At 54.7% G+C, this 16,452-nt stretch overlaps 1 protein-coding gene across 3 annotated transcripts in view; it reads right to left on the reverse strand.

Moving 5' to 3' along the window:
• Positions 1-12,179, reverse strand: part of LEXM (lymphocyte expansion molecule) — a 21,363-nt gene extending 9,184 nt beyond the window's left edge. For 2 of the 3 annotated variants that reach the window (XR_003912140.1, XM_029948710.1), the window contains exons 1-9: positions 12,109-12,179; positions 11,065-11,152; positions 10,457-10,621; positions 10,215-10,337; positions 5,990-6,121; positions 5,692-5,835; positions 4,138-4,299; positions 2,967-3,092; positions 1,388-1,521 (exon numbers count right to left, since the gene is read on the reverse strand). Coding sequence is in view for 2 of the 3 variants with exons in the window: in XM_029948710.1 (XP_029804570.1) it covers positions 1,388-1,521; positions 2,967-3,092; positions 4,138-4,299; positions 5,692-5,835; positions 5,990-6,121; positions 10,215-10,337; positions 10,457-10,621; positions 11,065-11,152; positions 12,109-12,158 (1,124 nt within the window). In the remaining variant the exon portion in view is untranslated. The remainder of the gene's footprint in view (positions 1-1,387; positions 1,522-2,966; positions 3,093-4,137; positions 4,300-5,691; positions 5,836-5,989; positions 6,122-10,214; positions 10,338-10,456; positions 10,622-11,064; positions 11,153-12,108) is intronic. The other variant, XM_029948711.1, reaches the window with a different exon arrangement.
• Positions 12,180-16,452: the final 4,273 nt, after the last annotated feature.

The following is a 16,452-nucleotide window of genomic DNA, read 5'->3' on the forward strand; positions in this document are numbered from 1 at the left end:
CAGAGTGGAGCTGGAGCTCACGAACCATGTGATCATGACCTAAGCCCCCCGGGGAGCCAACACTCAGGAACTCTTCCAGACAAAAGAAGATGGAGCCAAAATTTCAAAAGGTAATAGTAGGGCTCAAAGATAAGGACAAGGAAAATTCATACCAAAGAGAAGGATGGAAAATGCAGAGATGGTAAATTAAAAAAAAAAAAACAACCCAAAAAACAAGACAAACCAGAGTATCAAACCAGGATATCCAATCCTCATCTAAGAGACGGGAAAAAATTACCAAACACACAAATGCAAGTAATGTTCTCCAGATAATTGTCCCAGATGGAAAGCATCTGGTAAGTACCCCAAACCATGGGTCAAAATAGACTCAATTAGGACAATTTAAGATGAAATTTCACCATGAAATATCAGCATGCAAAGGACCCTGGAAGCTTCTAGACTTTGCATGCAAAAGACAAAGCCTAATGGCACAGGAATCCTCAACTATGCCTGAAGTTCAAAGGCAACGGAGCAAAGTCTTCACAATTCCAAGGGCAAAATGTTTCCAACCTAAAATCTTATCTCTAACCAAACTGTTGATCAGTTGTGCAGGTAGGAAGAAAGGTTTTCCAGGCATGCAGTCTATCAAAAATGTTACCTCTCACTCCCTTTTCTTAACAAGCACCCCCACCCCAAAACAAGGGCATAAATCAAGGAGGAAGACACAACAGGACTATGTTGACAAAAATTAGCATTTAGAAGCTGGTTTCCCCCCAAGCCATCAGGTCCTCATGTGCCCTCACTACCAACAAAATAATCTAGAGTGCCTGTTTATTCATATTTTGACATTTCTGAACATTGTGGTAACCGATGGCCTCTAAGGTCAATAAAATACGGCAACAGCTAGCATTTACAAACGGCTTTACAGTCAGCCATGGGTAACTGCACCTTTGGTGCACGTTTTTCCCTTCGCCTTCACAAGCTTCTTGAAACCAGTTTTACCAAGCCCGTCGTGAACACCAAGAAACCCAGATTCCGTGTGGGGAAGCCACCCACGGCAGTGCCCAGATGGTGGAGGTCGCCAGTGGAGGAGTTAGCGTTGAGTCCCTTTTCCCTACCAGGGGGGCTAGCGTATCTCATTTGGGGCTCCCCAGTCCTCCACTCATCAGACTGTTGAAGGAACCAAGGCTCAGGGAAGTTAAGAGACACATCCCACTGCACACAGCCAGGCAGCCCAGGGTCTGAATGCTCTCCACTGCCTTGCTGTTTGACTGGCTCTAGGGGTAGCAGCTGTGTTCCCGTGGGAAGCGAGCACAAGGTGGAGGGCAGGGGAGAGGGGGGAGGAGGGAACCCCAGCCCACCCCTGAGTAAGCCCTTGCCCCTCTGCGCCAGCTCCAGAGGCACTCACTGCATGAGCCTGTCCCGGGCCGGGTCTGAGGGGTAGCGCTTGGATCCACCCAGGTATAGGGACCGATACCGATGTCGTGTGTCCTTCGTCTCCATCAGCCAGGTGTTGAGGTAGCGGCCCACACCTACGGGGTTCTGCAGTGGGGAGAGGAGGCCGTGAACTCAGGCCTCCTGGCTCTCCCCATGCTGCTGTCCACTCCATCTGCTAGGGATTGAACTTCGTCTTCCAAAGAGACAGGTAGAAGTCCAGCCCCCAGGACCTCAGCGTGCAACCTTATCTGGAAATGGCTGCTGATGTCATTAGTGAGGATGAGGTACGATGATATGAGTAGGGTGGGCCCTTAACCCAGTGAGACTGGTGTCTTTCCAGAAGAGACACATGGGAAAAGACAGCCCTATGACAATGACGTCCATGACACCTTAGCAGGGGTCCTCAAGTGAAGACCTCTCTCCAGCAGGAAATGCAGGCGTGGGGTGAGAAAAAGAAGCTTTGGAGGGCTGACCTGCAGGTCCTCCTGAGAATTGGGCAGGGTGACAGGGTGTGGGCACAGTGGAGACTAAGCCGTCACTTTAGGAGGTGAGCAGGTGGGGTGGAGGAGGGAGAGCTCAGGTGTGGGGGTGCGGGAGGAGGTGGTGGGGGCGTAGCGGGAAGGCAGGTAAGTTACAAGCAAAATGTTCTCCCTGGGAAAACCAGGAGACCCTTAAAAATAACAGCGGTTCAAAACCAGGCACAACTATCCCTCGATACTGGAAGTCAAAATGGAGCCACCTGTTGGGGAGGGAGGGAAGTGGAGGCGCTGGAAATGTGCTCTTTAATGCTTTGGGGGCTGGTTACGCGGATGCGTCCATTTTGTGACAAACCATGGGGCTGTCCACTTAGGATTCATGCACTTTTCCGTCTGATTATTAGAACCCGAAAAAACGTGCACGTGAAAACTGAAGGGCAGGAGGAGTAAGAAACAGAATGAGGTCGATATCCAATGCCATTTGTGTTAATTAAGAAGGCATGCGCACAAAACCCAGGAACTTAGTAGCTGTTATACAAGAACACTGCAAGTTCTACTCACACAAGTCGGGGACAACTGCCCCGGGGGAAGGGGAGGGTGACAGAAGCGGGGGGGGGGGTCCTTGCTCAACCAAGTCCACGAGCCCGGAGGCCCCAAGACAAATACAAAGAGGATGGAGGAAGCATTCCCCTGGGAAAATAAGAGCGTGAGCTGGCTCAGGGGTGATGTGGTTCTCAAAGTATGGCCCCCAGAGTAGCAGCAGCACCTGGGAACTTGTTAGAAATGCAAATACCCAGGCCCCCCTACAGGCCACCGGGTCTGACAGGGTGCCCAGCAGTCTGTGCTTTGACAAGCCCTCCAAGGGGTGGCTTATGCCAGCGCAAGTTTGGAAGCCATTGCCTTAGAGAAATAAGACTGTAGGAATGGGTGTCTGTCCCTTGGGGAGAAAGATGGGGATCAGGCTCAGGCAGAGCATCAGTTCCTGGGAGCAAGAAGGGCATGGCGCGGCCTGTAGAGGCAGAAGAGGGTTCCCTGGCCATCACCATGTAATCCCCCCGCCCCAGGTCTACTCACCCAGCTTCCCAGAATCATCTGGTAGGCCTTGGCACCCATCCGCTTGGAAGACAGCAGGAACGGTGGCTGGTTGGCTTGCTTGCATTCCCTCTTTGGAGGAAGCCACGAACCGGGACCAGACGTGGCCTAGGGGTTAGAAATGAAGGCTGGAAGCTGGAGGGGTCTAGCAGTGGTCAGCCTGGGGCCAGGGCAGGTGAGGGCTCCCAACAGTCGACCCCATCCACACACACAGCCCTGGACCTTGAGCCAAAAACAGAGAGGGGGTTACCTAGCCACCTTCCAACTCACCAGGAGCCCACCCTCGGGGGTGGAGGAGCCCTGTAGTGCCCTCAATACACACATCACCCACTCTAAGCCCACCCATCAGCCTGACACCTCTTTCCAGGTTCCCCAGGGCGCACACAGTCCAGCAGGTCCAAAGAGGCTCTTCCAGCCTGGAAAGCGGAACCGCCCAGACTTTGGGGCCAGATGGGCTAGCTTCCTTCTCACTTGCCATGCTGGCCTGGGCAAATCCCTTCCCATCTCTGGGCCTCAGTTTCCTCTTGTGACATGCAAATGATAACTCCTACTTTAGGGTGCTGGAAGGTGCCTGGCCCAGAGCAGGCATTCAGGAAATTGGAGCAGCCTGTTTCACTCGTCCAGACCCCACTCCTTCCCAAGCCCCCAAGCCCCTAGCAGTTCTCCGGGATGGGGGTGGAGGGGTGGGGGCAGGCCCTGCATGTGGGAGGCAGAGGCCTATCCAGGTCACTGGCTGCCACAGCCCCAGAGGGGAGCCCACCATTCCCTCTGAGATAGCACGTTTGCAGTCCCCTGTCGGGGCAGACCCGTTATTCGCACTCTGCCCTGCCCTGGGTCGCCTTGGCCTCTCTCCAGGGGAGACAGTGTATCTCTCAGGTTCTAGGTCCCACACTGCCAGCTCCGATCTCTAACCTCTGACTCTCAAGCCAGAAGACTGACAACTAAACTGAGCCTCTGAGCGTGGGAGGGACTTAACTCAGAATGACAGGTATATGCAAGACTGAGACTGGCAACCGGGTGGGTCCAACCCCCCTCCAGGCTGAGCTCTCCCCAGGAGGAGCCAGCCCCACCCCACACCTGCCCACACAGGAGAGTCCCCTCCCCCCAGAGAACACAGCAAGCAGCCCACGGCGGGGGGGGGGGGGGCACTGACTAGTTTTCGGGGGCACTGGCTAAGGGTGGCCCAGTAAATCCTTTCCGTAGGGGTTTCCGGGTTGCGAGGCATTTTCGAAAAAACCCCACGCTTCTTGTTGTGACGTGAATTAAGTTCTTCCACTAAGCTCGGCCAGTTCATCAGTTCCCTGGGCTTTTTTTTCTGAGAAACAGAAAGGGGAAAAAAAGGTGTGTGTTATGCCAGGAAAATCAGAGCCGTCTCTCTGGACCCTGAGCAGCAGAGAGTAGCAGGCAGGTGGCCACACCAGGTGGCAGTGCTCTCTCCCCACTGCCTCCCCCTGCAGCCCTGGCCAGGGACCGGGATTCTGACGGTCTCCAGCAACCTCGCCTCCAAGCCACGCCCACCACTTAGCTTGCAGCGTTTGCCATTCCTTCATCTTCCCCCTCATTTCAAGGGCATTTACTGCAGGCGCACTGCTCTCAGCAGGAGCAATCGTCCAAATATTTAAAAGCCAGTGTGACAGGGGGACCCCCAGAGGACGGTTAGGGCTGCGAAACTACTGTGTGATACGGGAATGGTGGATACATTTGCCCAAACCCATTGAATACACAATGCCAAGAATGACACCTAACATGAGCTGTGGACTTTGGCTGGGGTTCATCGTTTGTACCAAATGTGCCACTCTGGGGCTGGGATATTGCCGGTGGGGGAAGCTGTGCATGGAGGGGGAACGGAGGGTGCGTAGGAACTCTGTACTTCCTGCTCAGTTTTGCTGTGAGCCTACAAATGCTCTTAAAGATAAAGTCTATTTACTTTTTAGATAATACAAAATATTAGTATGTGGCCTGGGCACTGGGCCAATCAGAACAGGAGTTGGCTGTAAGGCCTGTGGAGGGTCCCAAGGCTCCTGCCGTGCTGGACAGGACCACTTCAGTGGCTGGTCATGGGGACGTCGGCAAGGCTGGAGGGCTCATTCTGCAGCTATATGCCTGGTCTAAAGTATGTCAACATTTCACCTCCACCGTCCCATCTAGTGTTTCTGAGTGTTCCCCACCTGCTGACACACTACGTTGGTTTTACTCATGACTGAGTGTCCTTTTCCACTGGAGTATAAGTGCCACACCAGGGACATGTACAAGGGGCCACAGAACACAGGTAATTGGACAAATAGTTAATTCCAATTGCTGTGAAACAGGAAGAAAGCAAAGCCTGGTTTGCTACGGATCACACGACAGGAGCATGAAGGGAAATGGGGTGGGGGTGAGGGGCGTCGAGTTAAAATTCTACCTCAGTTTCCCCAGCCTCTGGCTTGTTAGCTGCCACTGGCCAAGCCAGCTGAGATGGGCCTGTGATGCCTGGGAAATACTTCCAAAATAACAGGGCACCCAGACCCGCACCGTCAAAGCCCCTGCAGGCCAGTCCGCGTGTAGGGACCCATCATGTCCCCACTGAACACAGGCTGTGGCTGTGGGGGTGAAGTGAGCAGTGTGGGGGCAGGGCAGGCAGGGTGGCGGTGTTCCTGGGGCTGATCAGGGAGGCCTAACACCCTGTGGGCGGGCGAGCGCCTGCTCGGTGCCTGGCCCGGGGGCATACCTGCAGAGAGTAATGTCCATGAGGCTGGGGCTTGCTTCGGTCACCGGAGAAAATGTCGTAGGGGCCACGGGTGCCCGTGGAGTGTGCCAGGTAGGTCTCAATGCCACTTTTGAAGGAGTAGGTGCCTGGCGCCAGGCCACTCCCCTAGAACGGAACCCAGATGTCAGCCCCACGGGAGAACTGCTGAAGCAGGCCCATCACTCCCCGGGGTCTCAGCTCCCCATCTGCCCTGGGAGTCCCCATCCCCGCCAGGACGGTGCAGGAAGGTGGGCAAAGCCTGGCAGGGGGCGGGGGGTACCTGATGAACAGAGAGGGGCGGCTTGCTGGTCATCCTGCACATGAGGCCCTGAGAACGGCTCTGGGCCTTCTCCTCCAGCTTCGTGTATGGGTTACCCTTCACCCCGTAGTTTCCAGGGCCTGGATAGTAGTTCTGTGGGGGCAGGAGGGAGCGAAGGACATAAAGGTCATCAACCCCGCTCCTTACACTGAGTTTGTCTGAAGAAGAGAAGCCCTGGGAGGGGAACGGGATATTCAGGGCCCCTGTGTGTTACCCGCCCCCCAACATGCAACATGGTTTTGACACTACTCCACCGCTGGTCACACTCTTCCCCAGGCCCCCACCCCCGGCCTGTCCCACTTATTTCATACTGCTCCCCTCCTACATCCCACACTCCAGCCGAACTGGGCTCCTTGCTGTTCGCCAAACACAAGCCATCCTCCTGGCCTTTGCTTGCCTGCATTGTCATGATCACCCGAAAGGCCCTTCCTGCCCTCTTTGCCTTGGAAAATCCTAAGCTCTGCAAAGCCAGCTCAAATGTCCTCTCTCCCGGGAATGAAGCCTTCCTTCTATCACCCCAGACAGTTACCAGCTTCGGTGGTCTCAGGAAGGCTGTCTATGGCACCCGCATTATAGCCCTGCATTTGCATGAATGGGGTTCTCACTGTGCTATGAACAGTGCTGTGGGCTGGAAGATCTGGAGTCCCGGGTTCAAATTCCAGCTCTGCTGCCTCATGGCTGAGTCACCATGGGCATACCCCTCAGTTCTTCTGAGTCTTACTGCCCATGTTTGTAGGATGGAGAAAGCAATACTTTTCTTACTTTTCTTTTGGGGTAATGAGGATGAAAATAAATGTCCATAGAACCTCTTGCACAGTGCTCAGCCCACAGTGGGCACCGACATGTAAGTCAGTGGGATGCCTATCTTGAGATAGGAGGTAGGAGAGGTTGAGAATTGTGGCTAGAATGAGCATCTGGGGGGTCCACTGCCAGGGCTTGGGGTATCATCTCTGTAGGTGGAGTGAGTGGAGCCACTGTACAATGCTGGGGGTGGGTGGGTTGGTGGGGGGAGGTGGTCCTTGGATAGAGACCTGAAATGATTGCTGCTGCAGTGCAGCTTGTGGCCACACGAGGTCACTGCGGCCCCACCGATGGCTCAGTTCTGCCCACCTCTGCCAGGAAGCAGCCCTGGGGAAGCAGCCCTTCCCAGGGGCGGGAGAGGGGGCAGGGAGCTCTACCCCAAGGGAGGCAGCTGGCTGTGGCATCCAATCTGTTTGCCCTCAGAGGACAGGACTGAATGTTTCCTCCTTCCAGGGCCTAGGGCTTGCAGGTGTGTTCAGAAGACCCCCAAGGTAGGGAGCTGGGCCCCGGCACAGCGTGTTAGGTGCTTCAGAAGCCTCAACATTTGGTTCTGGAGGGACCCAGTGAGATCTGATCAGCACCATCTGCAGCTAACAGATGGAGAACAGAGTTTCGGAGAGCCAGACCTCGAGTCCAAGGTCCTACCTGGGGAAAGGAGCAGCCACCGGAGTTCCAACTACAAAATCCATGCTCTTTTCCCAGCTATTTCCCGGGCCCCATGTGGGCACCTCAGAAGTGACCTTAGAAGTGCCAGTTCTGACAGACAGGAGCCACTATGAAGAGAGTGAGGAGGACCTGGAAGGTGTTCAGACCTGATTCTGACACACGAGGGCCCTTAGGAAGACCATTCTGGCAATGGTAGGAGACGAGGAAATCGGCGAGAGATCCCCACTGGGTGGAGAAGGGGCAGTGGCCTGGGCCAGGTCAGAGGCAGTGGGGATGGAAGGAGGCAGCAGGAGGCAAAAGCATAGACCCCAGGGACTGTGAGGAAAAGGAGCCGCTGGGTTTCTGACTCTGGGCTGGGGAAATGCTGATGTGAGGGGGTGGGGAGCAGGGGGCAGCGAGGGGAGAAGAGCCATGAGGAACTCCAGAGCTACAGACCTAGCATCCCCAGAGCCAAGGGAGGGGACAGTGTGACGAGGGAGGGGGTCTTGGCATCACCCAGTGCCAGAGGTGGATGGGATTGTCTTTGCAGGGTTGGGGTTTGCCAGCCCCATCCTCTCTGGGGAAAGACTCATGGGGTCCCAAAGCAGGTACCCACAGCATTGGCAATAACACTGGAGAGGTCAGCATCCTGCGGGGGGGGGGGCGCAATTAGAGGGACCAGAGGATAGAGGAGGCCATCAGGTTCCCAGCCCAGGTCTCACAGCAAGAAGACAGCTGAACAAGCAAGGCTTGGACAGAGGCTGCCCTGGGAGGGCCTTCTGCAGCCACTGGGGCAGTGTGGCCCCTTGAACTCACTGTCTAGCCCTGAGCCCAGGACAGTGGCTCAGAGAAACCCTGCAGGGCCTGGTGGAGTAGCTATGGGGCCAAAGTGCATGAAGAGCCAGGTGGAAGGAAGGGTTTCAAATCCTGCTTGTGCCACTCGGCAGCTCTGTGACCTTGGGCGGTTACTTAACCTCTCTATTCTCCAGTTTTCTCATCTGTAAAGTGGAGATAATGATAGTACCTAGTTACTGGGGCGGGGGGGGATTGTTGTGAGGATTAAATTAATTAGTACACTCAAGTGCTTAGGACAAGCACCCTGCACATGCCAAGTACCGTATTAAGCATCAGCTATTATGACTTTAGATTTGAAGGTAACGACTCAGTTTTCAATGCCTCCAGGCATCCCCTCTCCCTATAATCCAGTTACACTGTTGGTGCATAAAGAGGCCAAGAGTCATTTCACAGGGGTAAGGGGTAGGAGAAAGAGCCGGCTTTGGGGTTGGACATTGCCTGCTTGCCAGTGGTGCAGCTTGAGGCAAAATACTCATCCCCTCTGAGCCTCCAGGATCTCATCTGGAGTGGCTATAAACACTTAGACTGTTTGGGAACACCAAGCACTTAGTAGGCATGCATGCACTTCTCAAGTCCACAGATGCAGACTGTGCACCCACTATGTGCCAGGCACTGCTAAGAACTGGGAATCCTTTGGTGAGCGAACCCCAGCAGGTGTAAGTCTGCCCTCAGGGGCTGATGTCTAGTGGGGAAGAGACACGAAACTCAGGACTCCTGGGAAAGGGAGATGTCTGTCACCTGGTGGGGGTCAGGTGGGCTTCCAGGAGGAAGTGACCTTGGAGCTGACAGCTGAGGGCTGAGTAGGAGTAAAGCCCCATTTGAGGAGCTGGAAGAAGGACAAAAACATCCAGGGTGGAGAGTGCCAGGGCAGGGGGTAGGAGCACTCCAGCCACAGTGCTCACTCTGGACAGGATGACTCCTGCCTTCTCCCTCATGCCCTTGCTGAGCTTGAACTCCACCCAGTGTTCTCCCCACATGGGACGATCATCCCGACCCACCGGGATGCCACCCTACCCCTCACCGCCATCACTTCCCATCTGGATGCCTCCACCCCTCCCCTCTATGAGCAGGGTGCTCATGTAAATGAGGCCCTTCCCTTGTCTAAACCCTCCACTTTCCTTTCAGCGGAATCAGTCCCGAAGCCCCCACCTTGCCACCAGGTCCTGCCCTCCGGCCCTCATGCCTCTGCCATCTCTCCCCTCACTTCCACCTCACCCCCACCCCCACCCCCACTGGCCCAACTCAGGGCCTAGGCCTCCTGCTCCTGCCCCCTGGCACCCTCTCCTGCAGCTACTGTGAGTCTCTGCTACTCACCTCCTACAGGTTTTGATCAAATGTCACCTCCACCCAGAGGTCTTCCCAGACCACCCTATAAATTACACCTCCGTCACTCTGTATCCCTTCCTTGTCTCATTTTTCCCCATGGCCCTGATCATCTATGATTTGCTTCTCTGTACTGTCGTTTCTTCCACTAGGGCACCAGCTCCAGGAGGGCTGGGGCTTCCAGCTGCTTGATCCCCAGGCCTGAGAACAGTGCGCGGCACTTAGTGGGTGCTCAGTCATCATTAGCTGGCTAGACAGATGGATATATAGGTGGATGAGTTTGCTGAGCACCTAATGTATGCTGGCTCTGTTCTGGGGACTCAGAGACAAACCAGACCCTTCCCTGCTAGCAGGGAGCTCCTGGGCCTAGAGAGGGAGACAGATCTGGGAATATAGGACAGCCCTGAGCTTGAGGCTGCAGAACCAGAAAGCAGGGGGGCTTGGTGGACCCCCTGAGGAGAGCCTGGCCAAGCCTGGCAAGGGGGTGGTGCAGGAGGGGCGCGTCCAGCACCAGCCAGGCGATGTGCTTTGGGGCCAGAGCGGAGGGTGGGAGGACACCTACCCCAATGAGCTCTCGGAAGCGAGTCTCCCCTGAGCTGAGCAGCCCCCGGGTGCTGCACGGTTTCTGCTGCAGCTGTTCTAGGAAGTCTTTGAGGTCGTAGGAGCCGGGCCCCAGCTTCTCCTTCTGCCCCAAGAGAAGAAAGCAGACAGTGCCCACTTGAAACGTAGGGCCGTCCACGCGGGAGGGAGTCTGGAGGAGGGGTGGCACCCCGTCCAGGAGGAGCACTGCCTGGGAGGACTCACCTGCAGCTGCTTCTCTCTCATGATGGCCTCGTACTGGAAGTGGGGCAGCCAGGTCAGCCGGGTGGCTTCCTGGGCCCTGGCCCAGCCTGTGCCCACCTCCTTATTGAGCTTCGTCTTGCTGAAGCAGGTCTCCTTGTAGCCATAGGTTCCTGGGCCTATGTGGGACTGAGTCAGAGTACAGTCACACCAGTCCACCCACAGAGCGAGTCCTCCCCTTCAACGGTGGGGTGGGGGAGGGGACAGGCAGTACCTGGCTGGGACCCCCACCTGCAGTCCCCGGCCTGGCACGGAGGGGCGTGGTGCTCAAAGTAAAATCACAGCATCCTCTGTCAGTGGTCTCCCCTTACACTTAGGGGTGGCACCTCCTTCGGAGCCCACAGCTAGTTGAGAAGAAATGGCACCCAGGGCTCCGTCACCCTGCTGTCCTGTTCTCACCACAGTCCTGCGTTTATTAACACAACTGAGGTCCCAGCTCTGAGCCAAGCTCTGTGCTCCAGACTGAGGGCCTGGAGAGGTATCAGGCAGGGCCCTGACACAGCTCAGCTCCTCCTCCGTGGTGAGGGACTTGGAAGGGCAGGGAGAAGGTCGGGGAGGCCACGCAAACTCACCGCTTCCACAGAATGAAGCTTGGAATAGGGGGCCTCCGTGAAGGTGTTGGATTTCTTCTTACTGGGGTAAACGGAGGAGACATCAAACCTGGGGATGCGGGTGGGCGAGTGGGTGGCTCAGTAGGTTAAGCCTCTGATTCTTGCTTTTAGCTCAGGTTATGATCTTAGTTTGTGGGATGGAGCCCCGGGTCTGGCTCTGTGCTGACAGTGTGGGGCCTGCTTAGAGTTTTTTTCCCTCTGCCCCCTTCCCCCCCTTCTCAAAATAAATAAACTTAAAAAAAATTTAAAAACCCTAGGGAGGGACAGAGGCCCAGAGAGAGAGAGCTCAAGGCCTGGCATTGGGTCTTGATGTGAGCAGTTCTGGGGGGCAGGGGGGCAGGGTAGGGGATGTTGGGTTCCCAAAGGAGCTGCTGGGTGGAGCGTGAGCAGGACTGCTGCCCCCCAGGGTCTCTGTGCTTCCCGCTACTCTCTCCACCCTTGTCGGGTCCCCTCCCTTCTGCTGGAAGCCATTACTCAAAAGTCACCTGATCGTCCCAGGCCCCACCCCACCCTACCCTCCAGCCCTTGCCGGGCCCTCCTCCCGTCTTGCTTCTTCTGCATAGCCCTTCCCACTCTCCTACATTTTCCGTCGTTTTCTTTTACGTTTATGACCCGCTCTAACCACCCCTCCCCACAAGAATGCGCACTCCTGAGTCCAGAGTTTTTGCTGTTTGCTCACTGTTGTGTCCCCAGATGCTAGACCTGTGCCCCGCACAGAGTAGGTGGTACACGTCAAGTCACGTAAAGTTGTGAATGAAGGAGACCAGGGCTGAGATCCCGCCCACCACCCTGACGCTGAGCGACCTCCTACCCTCTCTAAGCCTGGCCCACAGGAGGTGTTCTTGAAATGCCTTCAAATCACTTAAAGATGCTTAAAGAGCTCTGGGCAGAGAAGTGCGGCAGGTGTCACGGGGAGAGAAAGTCGCCCCCCCACCTCGGACCGTCAGGCCCCCTCCGGTCGCTCCCTCCTCTCCCAGGCTCCAGCCGCGCCTAGGTGGCCCCCACCTGAGGCTCTGCACCCCGAAGGGCGCCCCGCTGAACCACTTGGTGCCCATGGTTCGGGCGCCCCCAGGCGAGGCTCTCGGCTGGACTCCCGCCGCGGGACTCCTCCCGCAGACGCCAGCGGACACCGCTGCCGCGGCAACCCCGCCTTGTGACCTGTGAGTCCCCAGAGAACTGTGGCGTGCTGCGCCTCCGTTGCGCCCCCTGCCTGCCTCCTCCCGCTCCGCACGTTTTCTCCGCCTCCCTTCGGGGATCCTTGGCTGAACCCCCCACAGTGGTTAATACGGATGCCTTTTGCTGGGGACTTGGAGTCATTTGTTGAGGAACCGGTTCTGATTCCTTGTTTTATTCCAGTGCGCGCGCGTGGCACGGAGCTTGGTAGAATGAGGCTCCGAAATGCAACACCACCGGGGCCCACGGGGAGGGCTCGGCTTGGGCAAAGAGGTCATCCCCGTTCCTTCTCCACTTTGGGGAAGGAAGGAGAAAGTGGGAGCCAGCAAGGAGAGCCGGAGGGTGGAGGCAAGGCTCACGGGGACGGAGGCCCGGCTCATCTGACCCTCGCATAGCCCAGACACCCACTCTGGGCAGACACTCTTTGGATGCCTGGTCCTGGCCCTGGGAGTCTAGTGGGCCAAACAATGACCACACAGTGTGGCCAGGCCTATGAGAGAAGGAGGCCTCTGACTAACCCAGCCATAGGTGCGTAGGTCAGGGAAGGCTTCCTGGAGGAGGAGAATTCCGAACTCATTATTGAAGTGTGTGTATAAAGTGCTAGGTGAAGAAAGGAGTCAGGGGTATGTGTCCCCGACAGGGCATGGTCAGCTCTTCCCTCCACTCTTCCTTTACCCCCCCACCAGTGCCCCTTGATCATGCTATATCTAATATCATCTCTCACGATTCCCTTTGATTCTCCCTGTAGTCCTCAGCTGAGGTGCAACAGAAAGCCACATCCCAGTTGATAATGACAGGACAGAAGCCAAAGAGAAACAGGGCTTGCCTGGGGTCCTGCATCCAGTCTGGGGTGGAGCTGGGGTATAAGGACCCTGCATCTCCTTTCAGCATCTACCCAGTACCCTTCTGACATTCCAAGAGAGAATTTAAATAGGAAGTTCAGATCCCTAGCATAGCTGTGAGCTGGGTGCTCAGGCCCCAGGCCAGGCAAGCACCCGGCCATGGCGGGCGGAACGTCTAACCTGCACCACTGATGGTCAGAGCTGTCAGGCCTGGGGAGCACACACAGAACACCCCCCCCCAGGTCATGTCAGCACAGGCTCTACCCCTTCCCAGCTGTGCAGCCCTGGGCAATCCATTTCCTTTTCTGATTCTTGACTTTCTTTCCTGTAAAATGAAGCGAATAACCTCTGTCTCTCCAGACTGCTCTGAGGATGAAATGAGCTAATTTAGGTGAGCTCCTGGCACAAAGCAGAATCAATAAGAGGTCATTCCCCGCCCTTGGAAAGGTCCAGAGGCAGAGGCTGGGTCTCACCCACTCCTGGTGCAGTACCTGGACATAGCAAATGCTCAGTAAATATTTGTGGAATGACGAGTGAACAAAGAAAGGAATTAATCTAGAGCAACTTCCTAGTCATGCATATATCCTCAAAAAGAGTCCCTTGAATCCTGGCTCTGCCGCTGTCTAGGCTTGCACAGGTTACCTTGACCACAGTTCAATTTCCTCATCTGTGACATGGACACCAATGGCAGCCTGTGGAGGAGCTCTTTGAGGTGTCAGTGAAGTGTGGTTGTGTCCACCTCCAAGTCCTGGACGCTGGGGAGGCTTGGTGACCAGCCCTGGGTCTGCCCAGGTGTTCTCAGCACAGCCCACAACCTGCCTGAGGCTGCTTCGCTCCTTCTCTCCCAGCCTGAGCCCCTGGGCTCCACGGCTCCTGGAGGAATGACCACAGGGTATAGGCCAAGTTCTGCTGGGCTGGGAACCCCGGCAGCCAGACAGACCAGAGCAGGTTCAGAGCAGGTGAGTCAGCTGTGAACAAGGCACCCGCCCAAGTCAGCCCAGAGCCTCCCCATGATAGCAGCCCGCTAATCCTAGTAACCGGCACATTCTCTCTTGAAACCCCCTCCCATCCCATTACATGGAAGAGAAAACCAAGGCTCAGAGAGGGAGAGCAACTTGCCCTGGCCACATCTAGTGAGGCGTGGGGTCACGCAGCGAATATGGGACTCATAATTTGGCTTGGAAGCTCCCCGGCTGGGAGAGGTTCTAACCATCCAGACTCTGGAGACATCTGTTATGTCAGCAGAGTCAAGACTGTCACTCAGGATTCAGGCCTCTGTGATGGGGCTGTGGCCACTGCCTTTACCCCTCTCCCCCTGCCATGTCCTGCCCTCGCTCTGTACATGTCAACCATGTGGGCCACTCTGTCATTGGGCACACCCTGCCCTGAAAACCTCCTTCATATGACTTTCCTGAAGCTGAAATGTACTGCAACCCCCGACTTCCCATCCAATTCCTACTTCTCTTCTCAGAGTCAGATCGAATCCAAATCCACCCACTAGATTCCCCTTTATGAAAAACGGGTGCACCTGGCTGGCTCAGTTGGTTAAGTGTCCGACTCTTGGTTTTGGCTCAGGTCATAATCTCCCAGTTCGTGACTTGGAGCCCCGAGTCGGGCTCTGCACTGACAGCACGGAGCCTGCTTGTGATTCTCTCCCTCTTTCTCTGCCCCTCCCTTGCTCACACGTGCGTGCTCTAAATAAATAAATAAATAAATAAATAAATAAATAAATCAGAAAATACCAAGTACTGGCAAAGATGTGGAGAAATTGGAACATTTGTGCCTTGTCAGTGGGAATGTAAAATGATGTAGCTTTTACGGAAAATGCTTTAACAGTTCTTCAAAAATATTAAACATTGGTATGACCAACCCATTTCACTTCTGGGCATATAGCCAAAAGAACAGAAATCAGGAACAGAAACATGTAATTTGTAGACCCATGTCCAGAGCAACTAGGTTCCCTACAGCCAAGGTGGAAACGACCCACCCGTCCACCAACGGATGAATATATAAACAAAATGAGGTACATACATACATACATACAATGAAATATTAGTCATTCCTAAAAAGGAAGGAAATTCTGATGCATGCAATCACATGGATGAACCTTGACAACATTAGGCTAAGTGAAATGAGCCAGTTGCAAAGGGACAAAACTTATATTATTCTATTTCTATGAGGTAATGAAAGTATTCAAACTCAGAGAGACAGGAAGTGGAACAGAAGTTACCCATAGCTTGGGGAAGGAAGGTCCGGGGGGTTATTCTTTCCTGGGTACAGCTTCACTTTGGGAAGACGAAAAGGTTTTGAGGGAGGATGGTAGGGATGGTTGCACCACAGGGATGTACTTAGTTCTCCTGACTGTGCCCCTAAAAATGGTTACAATGGTCAGTTTTTTAGGTTAAGTACATGTCCCCACGATAAAAGCGGGGAAGGGGAGGGCAAGCACTCTGGGAACCCATCCCTGATGCCTCCAAGTGTCTTCTCATAATCACCAGCAATTTACAGCAATACTTGTTTATGAAAGCTCATTAAATTTTATATTTCAAAATTTTTCAATGTTTTATTTATTTTATAGAGAGAGAGAAAGAGACAGTGCAAGCAGGGGAGGGTCAGAGAGAGAGGGAGACACAGAATCTGAAGACAGGCTTCAGGTTCTGAGCTGTCAGCACAGAGTCTGACATGGGGCTCGAACCCACAAACTGTGAGATCATGACCTGAGCTGAAGCCGAATGCTCAACCAACTGAGCCACCCAGGCGCCCCTAAATTTTATATTTTAAAATTACAGCTGAGAAGTCGCACCAGAGTGATGTTTTAATTTACCTCCTATTGCTCAAGTCATACTTTCCCCCCAAGTTTTTCCAAGTGTACTAATTGTGTCTAGGTTCTCTTTTGAAAACGCGGGTGTCTTTTTCAAGAGGCTGAAGGGGCAGGGTGTCAGGAGCCCCCCAAGTGGAAAGAGGAGGGGGAGGGTCTCAGAAGCTCAGATCTGCTGCTACAAAGCCCAAGCCCAGCTGCCTTGCAGCAGGGAGCACAGCCCCAGCTTTCTAGAAGGCGGGGAACCAGTGCCCATGCTGGGGGAAGACTGGCAAGAGCAAGAAAACTGGGCCACAGGGGCCAACAGGATGCAATGGGAACCAAGGCTGGTAGTGGGAGCTGCTAGTTATGGAGAGTGGCAACCACCAGTTTTACCCTACCTCTAGGGGACAGAATGCCACCCTCATGTCACAGATGAAGAAAGTGTGAAGTGTGACATTATGATGCAATTCATAATTAGGAAGGTCACAGATTATTAGGGATGGAGCCCCACGGTCTTTCTTCAGCGGCCAACAC

The sequence above is a fragment of the Suricata suricatta genome, chromosome 8 (genome assembly GCF_006229205.1).
Source record: "Suricata suricatta isolate VVHF042 chromosome 8, meerkat_22Aug2017_6uvM2_HiC, whole genome shotgun sequence".
Lineage (NCBI taxonomy): Eukaryota > Metazoa > Chordata > Mammalia > Carnivora > Herpestidae > Suricata > Suricata suricatta.